At 43.0% G+C, this 15,553-nt stretch overlaps 1 protein-coding gene across 5 annotated transcripts in view; it reads right to left on the bottom strand.

Moving 5' to 3' along the window:
- ANKRD29 (ankyrin repeat domain 29) overlaps positions 1-15,553 on the bottom strand; it is a 57,389-nt gene that overhangs the window by 15,855 nt on the left and 25,981 nt on the right. For 4 of the 5 annotated variants that reach the window (XM_032310320.1, XM_032310321.1, XM_032310318.1 and 1 more), the window contains 3 exons: positions 12,626-12,724; positions 9,094-9,192; positions 5,456-5,554 (listed from right to left, as the gene is read on the bottom strand). In XM_032310320.1, coding sequence (XP_032166211.1) covers positions 5,456-5,554; positions 9,094-9,192; positions 12,626-12,724 — 297 coding nt within the window. Of the gene's footprint in view, positions 1-5,455; positions 5,555-9,093; positions 9,193-12,625; positions 12,725-14,769; positions 14,999-15,553 lie in introns of those variants that run through there. The other variant, XM_032310322.1, reaches the window with a different exon arrangement.

The following is a 15,553-nucleotide window of genomic DNA, read 5'->3' as shown; positions in this document are numbered from 1 at the left end:
AGTAGGCAGAGGATGCTAGGAAAAAAGGGAGTAGGAAGACAGAAAGAGAGGCAAGAGGGGACTCTGAGATGACACAGACTACATGGCTCATGAGAGAAAGGGCGCAACCCTGACTTCTGATGGGTTTCTATTCCAGTGAGGCTTGGATGAAATAGAAATCATAACAGCAAAGGCACCATAGTTATCCTCATTCAATAGATGAAAAAACAAAATCCTGGACTACATAAAAATAAAAAGCTTATATACAGCAAAGGAAATAATCAACAAAACTAAAAGACAACCTACTAGGTGGGAGAAGATATTCCCAATAACATATCTAATAAAGGGTTAATATCCAAAATATATAAAGAACTGATGCAACACAACACTCAAAAAACCAAGTAATTCAGTTTAAAAGTGGGCAAAAGACATGAACAGACATTTCTCCAAAGAAGGACTATAGATGGCCAACAGATGCATGGAAAGATGTTCAAGATCATTCGTCATCAAGGAAATACAAATCAAAACCACAATGAGATAACACCTCACACCTGTCAGAATGGCTAAAATCAACAACACAAGAAACAACAGGTGTTGGTAAGGATGTGGAGAAAAAGAATTCTCGGGGCGCCTGGGTGACTCAGTGGGTTAAACCTTGCCTTCGGCTCAGGTCATGATCTCAGGGTCCTGGGATTGAGCCCCACATCGGGCTCTCTGCTCACCAGTGAGCCTGCTTCCCCTCTCTCTCTGCCTGACTCTGCCTTCTTGTGATCTCTGTCTGTCAAATAAATAATAAATAAAATCTGTAAAAAAATAAAAAAGAACTCTCATACTGTTCAGTGGTGGGAATGCAAACTGGTACAGCCAAGGAGGAAAACAGTAAGGAATTTCCTTAAAAAATTAAAAACAGAATTACTACATGATTCAGTAATTCCACTACTGGATATTTACCCAAAGAACATGAAAACACTAACTTGAAAAGATATAGGCACCTCTGTTTATTGCAGCATTACTTATAATAGCCAAGATATGGAAGCAGTTCAAATGTCCATCGATACAGGAATGGATAAGGAAGATGTGGGGTGTGTGTGTGTGTGTGTGTGTGTGTGTGTGTGTGTGTACACACATTTCTCCAAAGAAGGACCATAGATGGCCAACAGATGCATGGAAAGATGTTCAAGATCATTCGTCATCAAGGAAATACAAATCAAAACCACAATGAGATAACACCTCACACCTGTCGGAATGGCTAAAATCAACAACACAAGAAACAACAGGTGTTGGTAAGGATGTGGAGAAAAAGAATTCTCGGGGCAAGAATTCACACACACACACCCGTATATTACTGAGCCATAAAAAAGAAAGAAACCCTGCCATTTGCAACAACATGGATAGACCTAGCAGGTATAATGCTAAGTGCAATAAATCAGTCAGAGAAAGACAAATACCATATGATTCACTCATATATGGAATTTAAGAAACAAAACAAATGAACAAGGGATTAAAAAAAGACATACAAGCTAAGAAACAGATTGTTAATTATAAAGAACACACCAATGCTTACCAGAGGGGGTGAGGGGGAGATGAGTGTTATACGTGAAGGGATTAAGAGTGAATTTACTGTGTTGAGTACTGAGCAATATATAGAACTGTTGAATCACTCTGTTACATGCCTGAAACTAATACAACACTGAACGTTACCTGTACTAGAATTAAAATAATAAAGGAAACCCAAAGAACCCCTGAAATTCAGGAAATGTAAGTGACTTGCTCAAGGTCATGCAGTCAATAAGCAAAATGGACTGTGTTTCATTTCCTTAAGTTATCTATATCCCCATAACTCACAAGCCATTCTCCACCCAGTGACATGGATGTGGCTCCCTAGCTGGGTTTTACAGTTGTCCTGGCACTAGTGCCCAGGCCCTACATGTGAGTCTTGTTCTAGTTTGCAGCCACTCATCACTACGTCTTTAGCCTTCCAGGCCTCACTGGAGCTCTGCTCAAACCATGGGGTAGCTTATGGAGATAATAATATAAGTTTTCAGAGTGCCTATCATGTGCAGAGGGCATGCAAGAATTGGGGCCTCCCTGTTGCTGTATGCTCCCACCCCCAAGCCCTCAGGACACTGCAAAAATCCATTTGCTCCACTTTTTCCCATTGGCCACCACTGGGTTTGCCCCTCCAAGCTTGCAACCTGCGAGGACCAGCACTATCCGGGCCCCAGCATCTCTGCATACAAGTGCAAACCAAGGCTAGAGAAGACACTTTATAAGTGACCTTTCTCTCAGGCTCCAAAGAAATCCTTATTAGCACACTGAGAGGACAAGTTGGAGATGAGTGATGACAGGCCAGACTCAGCCCTGGGTAGACACTCAGACCGGTGCCACTCCATGAAAGCACTGTTTCATAAGGGGGATGAGTTGAGTTAGGAAAAGTACACTTCAAAGCATTTTGTTGATAGAAAAACAGACTAAACAGCCATCTTAGCTGGTGATTAAAAAAGGCCTGAGTGTATCAACTCTACATGCTGTGGTCACATAGAAAGAACTGAAGATGAATTTTTAGCTTGACTATAGACTACAATGATCTTGGTGACCTTGACCCTCTTTAGGATGAACAAGGCAGAAATATTTTTCAAGTTTCAAATCAAGACCTCAGTCTTTCCAAAGTCTGCTTATGACTTTGTGATTTGGATTCCTTCTCACAAAAGCCCTAGAAAGATTTTCAGTTCATCCATGATAGAGTTACAAGGAAAAGCCACTCCTACCACTGTTCAGATTCCCTGAAGCTCAGTCTGCGGAATAATTTCAGTGCAACTCTGTGAACATGCTGTCCCAGGGGTACCACAAAATGTTGGGACCCCGGAGAATGGCAAGGAAAGAAATCATAAACCCAATTTATCTAAAAACATTAAGAAATGAAATCGGGCAAACATCCTTGCCTTTGTTTTATAAATTCAAGAATTTTCTGACAGGGATTCCATGTGTCAGCTGAGATTTTGGAATACTGCACTGGTTTCTGAATGCCCTGCTGATGTAATAGTCTAGCACTCACAGGCCATTTTAATGGAAACTTTTAGTTACCCTTTTTTTTTTTTTTTAAAGCTCCTCATAACTTGTGACAAAGTCATCCAGGACTACTATCGCTTTTGCCATTTTTATGACCCTGCTTGTTTTGTAGGAAGGGAATTAAATATGCAGAGTTTGCTTTTTTTTTTTTTTCTTTTATTTTGTGCAGAGTTTACAGTTTCAAAGAAGACAGGACCTGGGCTAGTCTGACCTGGCTAGATAACCTTTTCTTATCAGCTCATGGCAGGTAATAAAAAGAGTATGGCTTGAAGGTACAGTGGGGTTAATGTACCCTATAAAAAGGAAAAATTCCATTGCTTTTTTCCCTCCAAAGCTATTTTTATTTTATAAAACACCCCTTTTCCTGAATAACAATTTTTTTAGAGCTGGACTCATAATTCCACACAATTGCACTGGATGCAGTCTTTGAAGGGCATGTCACTTGCATTTTGATCTGAGGGAGGGGTCCTCCAAACAGCTGGACTAGGTCATCTTTGACCAGGTCATCCTCACCATGAGGAATGAAAGCAGGCATGGGGGTGTGGCCAGCCCCGTACTGTTGACTCACTCTTTAATTTCTTGGCTTCGGGGTCATCTTATGACTCAACTTAGATTTGAGTGGTCACCATCCGTGCACTATTTGAAATATAATCTTTTTTTAAAAGATTTTATTTATTTATTTGAGAGAGAGAGAGAATAAGAGAAAGAGAGCTGAGAGGAGAGAGGGTCAGCAGGAGAAGGAGACTCCCTGCTGAGCAGGGAGCCCAATATGGGACTCAATCCTGGGACTCCAGGATCATGACCTGAGCTGAAGGCAGTCACTTAACCAACTGAGACACCCATGTGCCCTGAAATATAACCTCTTATATCAACTTGTTTTTTATGAATAGTACCTGAGGCATACGGTTAGTACGATGCACTTTACAAATAGATTTGTCAAAGTGCCAGAGACTATTTCAGAAAGATGTACAGATAGAGAAGCCTGGTAATCTTGACAATCTTTCATTTCTAAATTCACGGTGGTACCCTCAATAATGACCTCCAGATCAAACTTCTGCAATCTAAAAATGACCTTTGGCAAAATGAAGCACCCGATTCAGAATCAATCAAAACTTTTAAAATAAGGAGGACCAACAAGAAAATATTAAGCTCCAATCCCCAAACATCAACTCTGGCAGGTATGGAAGTACAACTTTTTCAAAGAGCCTCCTCTCCCAAGCGTATTCCTGGGGCCATCTAAATCTAAGACTGTCTTTAAAACTCTAAAAGTTTAATCTTACGTAGCAGTATTTGGCGTACGTTAAGTGCTTAAGAAATATTGATTGAGTTTTGAATAAAACAGTTATTAAAAGGGGGGAGCTTGAAGAGATTCTCAGGGTTATCCTGTCCAGCCTCCTAATTTGCAGATGAAGGAAGAGAAGTCGAGAGATGCTGATTCACTTGTTCCAAACCACACAGCTAGTTATTGGCAGAGCTGGATCTAGAATTCAGGATTCCTGACCTCAAACCCACTTTGCCCAAAGGCCCTTTGTCATCTTAGGTTCCTATGCACTTGGACTTCTAAAGACTGAAGAAGCCTGGGTCCAAGAGCTCAGACCAACCTTCCCTATGTGAACATATAAGCATATGTTACATTACACATCAGGTCACATTATTATGGGAATCTGCCTGGGTGTCATTTCCTGGGAAGAAATCAGCTTTACTTTTCCCCGAGAAAACTACCCTTAAAGTTATGTTACTTTAATCTGAAATGTTTTGTTAAAAACAAATTAATTAGTGCAGAAACCATTCCTATATAAGAGAAGCTAATTATAATGCCTTAGATTTGGATGGTTCTTTACCATCCATAAAGTGTGACCTATATTACCCGGTAGTTCTGTTCTTTTAGGTATCAACTGATTTGCTAGATGTTAGCTTGGTTTTGGTAAAGTCAGTCTCAATAGTGTTATAATTGGGAGAGATGAAGGTGTAGAACCTACTAATGATTCCCAGTGGGCTGAAGGACTCATCTTCTGCGCCAGGGGTAAGAGATAAGACATTGTATCAGCAGAGGGACTGGAGAGGGGCAAGGCTACCTGACTCACCTCTATTTACTTATGTCCCAGGCGAGTGCACTCTCATGACCTCAGCGCAGCCATAATTTATTTGAACAGGAGGCGGCCGAGTATGTACTTGACCTCAGCCACCAAACACCCAATTTTCAAAAACAGTAAATGGTGAAGTCAGCCCGGTGTCACAGGCTTGCTGGTGAGCCCAAACAAAGAATAGGAGAAACCCTAATCCAAGATTAACTTTATCACTGAGGCGAAAGGGTTGAAGGATGCCCAGAGTTGACCAGTTATCTCAGGAGCTGCTGCAGGACGGGCAGGCCCTCCCTGCCCCACAGCCCTGCCCACAAGGACATTACCTGCCTTGGCTGGTTGACTTTTGCTCCTGAGGACAACAACAGTCGAATCACATCCAAGTAACCACCTTGGGCAGCGAGGAAGAGGGCAGTGGCTCCATCCTGAAAGATATCAGAATGAAAGGGTTCAAATCATCTTTCATGTTTATTTTAAAAGAAATTCAATTAAAAATACATCCGTTTAATCCAACTTTCCACTTCTGTCCCCCACTTTGTTTTCATATTCAAGGTTAGTGTTTTATTCTTTGAAGAACAGGTCTAAAATATCACAAGAAGTCAGGTGGAAAGGTAATGTTTCAAATAGACTTAAAAGGATACGTTATAACAAATGTAGTGACTGTTTGCTCTACACAATCTTGATCATGGAGCCTATCATCCACTCCCTTGGCAGCGGCACCCAGGCTGTCCAAATAGCTAGTTATCATTTTTCTCTCATCTGCACAGACCTTTCGTTAGCTGTCACCAGTGTTCTTTGTGGGATCTTAGGGTTATCCCCTTTCGATTAGTTTAACAAATACATACGTTTAATGCAGTTTTCCACTTCAATTCTTTGGTCAAGTAAGGGCTCAGTGTTAGTTTAAAGGACAAACACAAAATAAAGTCTATTAATTAAAAAACAATGAACAAGTCCCCCAAACCTGTATGGTATGTTTTTATGAATCAGAAAATAAGGTGTCCTTTTAATTAGATCTTTCCTACCCCTTTCACTTTCTTGCCCCTATCTCCATACCCCCCCCCCAACATGCCATTTTTCTAAGCTTTGAAACAAAAGATGCTTCTAGAAAAACTGCCCTGGTGAACTCCATGAACTCGCTCCCCAACAGCCCAGAAGAAACCAACAACACGTATGAAGAATGAAGAAGTCCTGCAGGAAAGCTCAAAGCAAGCGCTGGCTTCCAGTTCCCTTTAGTGTGTTTTCCTTTTAACTGAGTGTCTAGGTCCTCTGGGCATTTCTTTCTTAAAGACCTGTCACTGGTAATGGCGGCGAGCACAGCCCTCGGCGGCGAGCACAGCCATCGGCCTCCTCCCCAGAGGCTCACCTCCTGTAGACAGCATTCACAGAGTGGGCCGAGCCTCATTATTTCTAGACCGCAGTGGAAAACCCGGGCACAATCTAGTGGAAAACACCTCGCTCACCCAGTTAATTACCACCCCTCCCATCAGGAACCGTAACCACAAGCTAAAATAAAAAGTGCTTTTCCCTGCCAGTCCAGCCAGGTGGAGAGTGCTAGGTTTCTGGTGGGTGACAGCTGAGCTGCCAGACTCCTCTTCAGGCAATCATTAAAAAATTACTCAGCCTGTATAGATCTTTAAGCAGATGTTTGATATGGGGATGAAATATTCAGCTGCTCCTTACTGTGTGGCCACAGAAAATCCACTGTGCTCTTCGCAGCCGTTAACTCGGACATTCCCTAAAATGCCTGTCCAAGCATTGAAGTTTTTACTGCACACGACACATTTCTGTTCCTAGAAGCTTTCAGGAGCCATTGACTGGGGATCCTCCATGTTTTGATTGTTTTTAGTGGAAACATTCGTATTTGGACAATTTGGGTGAGGGTGAATGTCTTTGCATAAAATGGAAGTTTCAGGGTGCCTGGGTGGCTCAGTGGGTTAAGCCGCTGCCTTCGGCTCAGGTCATGATCTCAGGGTCCTGGGATCGAGTCCCGCATCGGGCTCTCTGCTCAGCAGGGAGCCTGCTTCCCCCCGCCCCCTCTCTGCCTGCCTCTCTGCCTACTTGTGATCTCTCTCTGTCAAATAAATAAATAAAAATATTTAAAAAAAATGGAAGTTTCAGTGCATGAAATTTCTTTTTTTTTCTTTAATATTTTATTTATTTAATTGAGAGAGAGAGAGAGAGAAAGAACATGAGAGGGGAGAAGGTCAGAGGGAGAAGCAGACTCCCCATGGAGCTGGGAGCCCGATGCGGGACTCGATCCCGGGACTCCGGGATCATGACCTGAGCCGAAGGCAGGCGCCTAACCAGCTGAGACACCCAGGTGCCCCGGTGCATGTAATTTCTTGAGTCACTTCACAACAGAGAATAATTTAGTACAGGAATGGGCTCTCCCCAAACTCTGCATTTCTTTTTTTTTTTTTTTTAATATTTTATTTATTTTTCAGAGACAGAGGGAGAGAGCGCGAGCGAGCACAGGCAGACAGAGAGGCAGGCAGAGGCAGAGGGAGAAGCAGGCTCCCTGCCGAGCAAGGAGCCCGATGTGGGACTCGATCCCAGGACCCTGGGATCATGACCTGAGCCGAAGGCAGCTGCTTAACCAACTGAGCCACCCAGGCGTCCCAAACTCTGCATTTCTTAAGATTATTTGCCACTCTGGGGTGAGCCTTTTGGATGGAATGTTGTCTAACAAGCACAAATCTGCCAGTCCATTTGGATTGCTGACTATTAATGGTAATGGGATGAAAATCACAACTCATTTTCCTTTTCCAAAGACTTGGGTACTTCCTGTTGAACTACACACACACACACACACACACACACACACTCTCTCTCTCTCTCTCTCTCATTCATGCTCTCACATATACTTCATTATATGCAGCCAAACAATTAGCCAAAGCTGTGGACCCGTGTTCTTAGACTTGGCTGCCCATTAGAACCATCTGCTGCCCTAGTTGTGCCCTCAGAGATTCCAGCTCCGTCTGGGATGGGCCTGGAAGTTCACCCCCCACCCCCAGTTCCCTATGTGGTTCTAATGGCCACCAGAGCTGAGAATCACTCCCTCAGACCCGTATCAAGGAACTCGGTCACTGAAGTGAGAAAGCTGCGGGTTCAAAGGGTGTTCCAGATTTTGAAGTGCAAAAGGGTGGTGCTAGCTGCTATGTGCTTCACAGAGGTCTGTGATGTGGCAGTCCATCGTGTAAACTCAGGGGAGGGTGTTCAAATGAAGAAGTTCCCACTGACATATCTCACTACATGTCTGTGAAGGTGTTGTGTGTTTGCATGTCTGCTGGTGGGATAGCCTAAAATACGATTCCTGTGGAACCAGCAGTAGGAACCCTTCTACTCCTCGTGATGACTCTATCAAGTCACTTCATCTCTTTATATTTTATTTTTGTTATTGTCCAAAGCCAGAATAACAGGATTGACGGCGACGATGGAAAGAGCCTCTGGGCCATGTGCTAATTGTCAATTAGCTGCAACAGACCCACACTCGCAGCAGGAGCCTCTGGAAGGCCAGTGGTGTGCGTGTTCTTCAGTTCTTCACCCCTACCCCATCTCACTTCTCTTCGAATAACTTGATTTCTCCTTTTTGTGTGCTCTTCCTCCCGGATAACTCTACAACAGCATTATTCTGCTTTTCAGCAAGCCCATATGCCAGGCTGGTTATCTTATGGGTAAGTACGTGTCACGTGATTTTTAAGCTCCTGCCCACACACGTTATATGAGCTGCTGCGTATGTATGAGAGGTTTAAAGGGTAAAACAAAGGTGGGTAAACAAGGTTATGTGCTTCTCCATAGAAAAAGCTCATCTGGCTAATTCCAGCTTTTTCTTGGACTGAAGTCCTACTGCTCATTAAAATATTTTTGAAGTGGCATTTCCGACACCTGAATTTAGACTGCAATTCTGTGGCTGAGGAGGGGGTAGGCAAGCGTCCAGCTAACGTCCCCTTGAAAACGCACTCACGTGGAGTTGGTCATGGATGTCAGCTCCATGCTTCAGCAGCGTCTCTACCACCCGCTTGTGTCCATACTGGCTGGCAGCCAACAGGGCTGTGCCCCCATCCTGCAAGGTAGTACCATGTTAGAAGGGTACAGACGTCTCTACCGAGCAGATGCTCCCACAGAGGGAGAGCTTCGGGAAAAACTTTCCTCATAGATGACAACAAACTCACCTTTCCTTTTTCATCTCTTTCTCTTTATAGTCATGACAGGGTTCCTCCTGAAGGCATCGCGTCATACATGTGGATGACTTGCTTGGGATACATTACAGTTACTGGACTATGTTATTGTGAGCCGCGGCCCATGTCAAATGCAGAATTATCTATTTGCATCTCAATAAAGGAAATGAAGACTAGAAAGCCTGTACCAGTCACTTCTGTCTTGGAATTACCTGAAGTCTCCTGTGTCTTCTGTCTAGAGACCCTCTTGACAACTACTGGCTTCTCCCTGTGTTTTCCCCCAGCTGTGGGCCTTGAAGATTAAGGTGATTTATGGAGTAACCATCTGGGGCCATTGTCTTCAGGGGATAAGGTGTGGGTCCATTAAGAGTGGGTAACTGCATGTACCCTGTGAACCTCTCACCATCCTATGTAGCATTTTCCTTTGAACATGTGCCAGTCTGTCCAGATCTCTTTTATAATGTGGGCCCTAGAACGAATCGGAGCCCAGAAGAGTAGATGTGGTCCGATGGGGAATGGGACATTCCTTTGTTCCATCTATTCAACTTTTATCTTGACAGCCTGAATTAGAACTAGCTTTCATGTCAACCACATCACACTACTGACTCACTGAGTCTGTGGTCAACTGAAACCCTTGATGGTTTTTCTCAGGTGCTGCAGCCAAGGCATTATCTTTTCCCATCTACATCTGGAGAGCTGTTTGTTTGGCTCTGCGAATTGGTCTGTGGACATCTGTGCTCGTTGTAAATAATGTAAGAACATGTCATCTGGTTCTGAAATACAAATCCTAACTCTAAGAGAGGGTGGTTTATAAATCTGGGGCACAGAGTGTTTATGCAGAACGCCCGCTCTCTGACTCCCACCCTCATAGGGTCTGATTCTGGTGAGGCCCAGAAACAGGCTTTCTGACCAGTCGTGTGAGGGGACTGTGGTGTGAAGGTGGCAGGTGGGTCTCACTTGGAGAAACACTGCTGTAAGAGCTCCCTTGTTCACAGGTTGTGTGTGGGGAGTGGGCACTTGAGCTGTGATTTGAAGGGCAGAGAATGGAGGACAGACTGAAGGGCTGAGGCTGCTGGGGGGGGTGGGCCAATGTGGGTGGGGGGCATGGGCAACAAAAATCGCAATAGCAGCGAGGAACACCAACATGTCCAACTATTGTTCTGTCAGTTTTTCTCTTTGCCTAATGAGGTAAGAGAATAGATAAAATATGGTGATTGTCATAGAAGAGCTGGTACCTTTTATTTTTGTTATTTTATTTATTTTTTAAGTAGACTTTATACCCAGAGTGGAGTCTAATGGGGGGCTTGAACTCATGACACTGAGATCGTAACCTCAGCTGAGATCAAGAGTCAGATGCTTAACCCAGGTGCCCCTGTACCTTTTATTTATTTATTTTTAAATAGTTTATTTATTTGAGAGAGAGAGAGACAGCATGCATCCATGATTTGGGGGTGGGCAGGGGGTCAGAGGGAGAGATAGAAGCAGATTCCCTCCTGAGCAGGGAGCCTAATGCGGGACTTGATCCCAGGACCCCAGGATCATGACCTGAGCTGAAGGCAGATGCTTTACTGACTAAGCTACCCAGGTGCCTCTGTACCTTTTATTTTTAAAAACACATTTTGGGGGATATAACTTTAATAATGATGAGAACAACTGTTGAAACAAAGGTAATTTTGATGACAGGATCATATGAAAACTGAACGCCTCTTGACATTCTCTTCTTCCCATGGAAAGTTCTTGGACACCTGCAGGTGACCTAATGGAAACATTTGGAATTGTGCTCCAGGCCCTGTGTTCCATGGATTTCTGGGACAGCAACTGCTGCAGAGACAAAGGCTGAAAGCCGGCATTAACTCGTTAACCAAGAAGACTAAAGCAGCCATATGCGGGGTATGACCATTCTGACTTAGTTCAAAGAGCTGAGATTTACATTTGTAGAACTTTACTTTCTATTTTTAGTTGTATTACTTTTATTATGACAAATAAAATGATAATTAATATGAAAATACATACAAACATATTTTTTGGATTATTGTATATTATATGCAGCATGTGTGGAGGCATGTGTACTGTCAAACAGCACGTTTGGAACAGACCGATCTTATCTGAAATTCAGATCTACTTAATAGTTAGCATCTTAACAGGAAAAGAAAAAAAAATCCACTGGAAACTCCCCTGACATCCAAATTTCACATACGGTGGTTTAAGAAAGACTGAAAGATTCCAAGTCAGGCAAATTTCCAGGAATTTTTTGGTTCTGATTAGGCTGGAAATAAGTTGACAATTCCAAAATGTTAAAGCAGTTCAAATTCTCCTACTATAAACCTAAGTTATCTTGTACAATCATATCATAAACACAAAACTGATCTTTCTGCAACCTGAGTTTTCTTATCTGTGTGTCACGCATGAAGACTCAATGACTTCTTTAAAGGAAGAACCGCATTTCCTTGCCCAACTATGTAAACTGTAATCATGTGTTACATACTTCAGTGAGGGCATCTCAAAAAGTAAACTGCCTGACAGATTGCCCTCCTTAGAAATCTCTCAGATTCCACTAAGAGTGGCTTAAATACTTTGATAGAGCACTGGAATTAATCTTGAAGTAAAAAAAAAAAAGCCCACGAAAACAGGGAGTTATAAATCACCTGCTATTGTATCCATCCTGATAACAAAATTTAGTGTCCCAGAATAGGAAGCTACCAGTGCAAGACAGAACATAAATAATGCCCCATAAAATTAGGAGCCCAGAGGGAAAATGCTATATTTTGAATTGATTCCTTAGGACTACCTCTCAACCATTACAAGTAACTTTGTGAAGTCCACCTTCTTAGGCTTGAAAATCTTGTAAAAAGAGTGGGGTGCCTGGGTGGCTCAGTTAGTTAAGTGTCTGCCTTTGGCTCAGGTCATGACCTCAGGGTCCTGGGATGGAGCCCCAAGTCAGGCTCCCTGCTCATTGGGGAGTCTGCTTCTCCCTCTGCCCCTCTTCCTGCTGTGTTCTCTCTCTCTTCATTTCCCTAAAATAAATAAAGTCTTTTTTTTTTTAAAGATTTTATTTATTTACTTGACAGAGATCACAAGTAGGCAGACAGGCAGGCAGAGAGAGAGAGGAGGAAGCCGGGTTCTCGTGGAGCAGAAAGCCCAATGTGAGGCTCGATCCCAGGACCCTGGGATCATGACCCAAACCGAAGGCAGAGGCTTTAACCGAGGCTTAAGAAAAAAAAAAAAGAAGCACAAATTCATACTATGGATGGAGAGACATGAATAATCATGATTGCTAAAATTCTTCAACGAGGTATGAAATCAAGAAAGTTCTCTTACTTTGGTCCTAAATTCAGTGGATGCTCCAAACTCAAAGAGAAATCTCACAACGTCATTATGTCCTTGCTGGGCAGCAAAGAACAGGGCAGTTGTACCTGACTAGGAGAGAACAAACAGCTGGTTTTAAGGCATTTAGTTACATTGCATTTGTTGTACATTTGCAAACAAAACAATATCCTTGTATGTAAGCCTTCTAACCTAGGAGGGAGCTACATTTGAACTGATTATATTCCTTGTTCAGAGAAGTGAGAATATGAAAGCGGAACTTTATTTTTGGTCTAATGGGGTGAATGATGGACCCAAAAGATATGTCCTTGTCCTAATTTCTGGAACTTGTGAATATTACCTTCTGTGGCATATGATGGGGTTAAGTTAAGGATTTTGAGAAAAGGCACTTATCCTGGCTTGTCCTGGGGGGCCGTAAATCCAGTGACAACTGGATAGAGACCCATTTGATATAGAGGAGGGGAAGAGGTAATGTGACCACAGAGGCACAGGGGATGCGGCCACAAGTCAAGGAATGCCCACAGCTACCAGAAGCTGGAAGAGGTAGAGAAAGGGTTCTCCCCTGGGGCTTTCAAAACAAGTGCAGCCCTGTGGACCCACCTTGAATTTTCTGGCCTCCAAAATTGTAAAAGTGTTACATTTCTGTTCTTTGAAGTCACCTAGTAGGTGGTAATTTGCTACAGAGGTCACAGGGAACTAACTACCATGCTTGGTGACATGGGCATTCATTCTTACAGGGAAGAGTTCTGGTAGAGTTCTAGCTACAGAGTTAAGTACCCCACAGTAGAAAGCTACCAGCCCAAGAAGAATCTAAGTAATTCACCCAAACAGACTCAAAATATTCCTCAAAAGAGGACAAAAAATATTCCTCAAAAGAGGAAAAAAAAACCAGCCTGGTTCCAAATGTTAAACCAGATCAGGGATAGTCGGAGACACAAGTTTGAGCATCCTCCCTTCCCAGCCATTTCCACAAGCCGACTCAAAGACTGGTAGCCAGATCATTGTGTGATAGGAGCAAATTCATCGTACCACTCTGTGGGCAATATCTATTTTCCATTCAAGGATGCTTTTTATTTCAGTGCTTTGAGCAGGAATGAAGCTCACACGTTACACCTTCCCAGGCACAGTGAGGAGAGACACCTTCCACAGCTCACCTGGAAGTCTTAAAGTGGTAGGTTCTCATCCAGGTGGGAGAAGCCAGGAGGAGCAGGCCCTAAGGATTACTGATGACCTTGAAGCATGTTCTTAAGTGTATGTGTGTGTGTGTGTGTATACATGTATGCATGTGTGTGTGTGTTTGAGACAGGGACCAATGAGCCCAACCACTGTGGCAGAACACAAGCCAATACCTTCCCAGTCATGACCTTCTATCTCAGGCTATGCCCCCAACCAGACGCTGCCCTGGGGAGACACAGGTAATGTGACCATTCCCAGAGCCTTTCTGCCTGCCACGCAGGAGTGACTTTCCCCTTGGTTCCCACAGAAACAAGTGGAAGGCATCCTTTCATTGCTTTCCTGCAGTGGAGAACACTGAGTTCCAGAAACCTGAGGATGTAACCAGGTCTGGATGAAGAAACTTGGCTAGCATAGGAAAATCTTCACCTTCTCAACAGACATTAAATTTCAGAAACTACCAGAGATAATTTCTAGAAATTGTTTCTTCCCTAAGAAAAAGGACTTTTCACTAAGATTTTATGATATATTAATTGAAAAACCATATCTATAGCAGTGTGAATCAATTTTGGAACAACAAGTATCATTCATTAATCATTGTGCACACGAATGTGGCCATCTGTAGACAGAGGAGCCAGACGTCAGCTGGAATGTGAATAAAGGTCTTAAATGTATGTGCTTTATTACTGTAACCCAGGGCCTCGTGAAAACTGCACACGCAGTTCCTAACCCTGGAAATTTTAGCTGATATTGCTGGTTCTTTAGAGCAATGGTCTCTCTGGATCATTAGCTTTCTGTTCTTGCAAGCTCTGTGTACGTAGACAGCCATCCAAAGAAAACAATGACAGGTACCTTTTCAGGAAACAAGTATTTAGATATGGATTAAATGGAAAAAATGGACTAAGAATGAACCCAGATAGAAGCCTGCTACATGAGTACCTTCCAAAGCACTGCTAGGTACTCACCTCGTGTGTGAGCTTGGGGCCTCTCTTTGGCAGCTCTGTCACCGGAGGCTGGGGTGGCTTCGGGAAATTCAGGGGACCACTGGGCATTCATGTAGCAACATTATTTGGGCTACAAGGTTATTTCAAAATTGGGCACACTTCAGTAAGTCCTTGAGGGCCATTTTTGTTCAACACACAATAGTTTTCATATCCAAGAATATTAGTGGAGCAATCGGAATGAAACAGATAAATATAAAACCATAAAAACCATACACTGGCTGAAAAGCAAACAAATGTTTCTCTTCTCTCAGCTTTTCACAGTTGTTCTGAAGATATACTTGAGTGTGTTAAACTTGCCCTTCAGGATAAAGTTTTTTGAGGAGCAGATCTGAATCATATTGTTTTTATTAGAGAAAAGTTTGTCTATTCTTTAAAGCTATAATAAACCAGGACTGTGAAGCATAAAGGAAAAACAAAAAGATTAGGGTAATTTCAAATTATAATTCTAAATGGGCCCAAACATTTTCCTCCCAGAAGGAAATTAGCTGCTGACATGAAAAATGGCTTAAAACAATGCTCCAGTGTTGTGAAAATTGCTCCAAAGAATCTGTCTGTGAGACTGGATTTGCTATGGTCTGTCTGTATGGCTCCTCTTGATAGATCAGGCTTGCTGGCGCAGGCCTATGGAGAGCCAGACTCCAGAGTCTATTCATCAAGTGTCATTCTTCCATGGTCCAGAGTCAAGGTGACACCCAGAAGGGAGAAGGGAAGGACTATAGGTGCTCCACAGAATAGCCAGCCCTCA

Source organism: Mustela erminea, chromosome 13 (assembly GCF_009829155.1).
Source record: "Mustela erminea isolate mMusErm1 chromosome 13, mMusErm1.Pri, whole genome shotgun sequence".
Lineage (NCBI taxonomy): Eukaryota > Metazoa > Chordata > Mammalia > Carnivora > Mustelidae > Mustela > Mustela erminea.
Note: the sequence above shows the minus strand (reverse complement) of the source record. Positions and strands in the feature narration are given on the sequence as shown.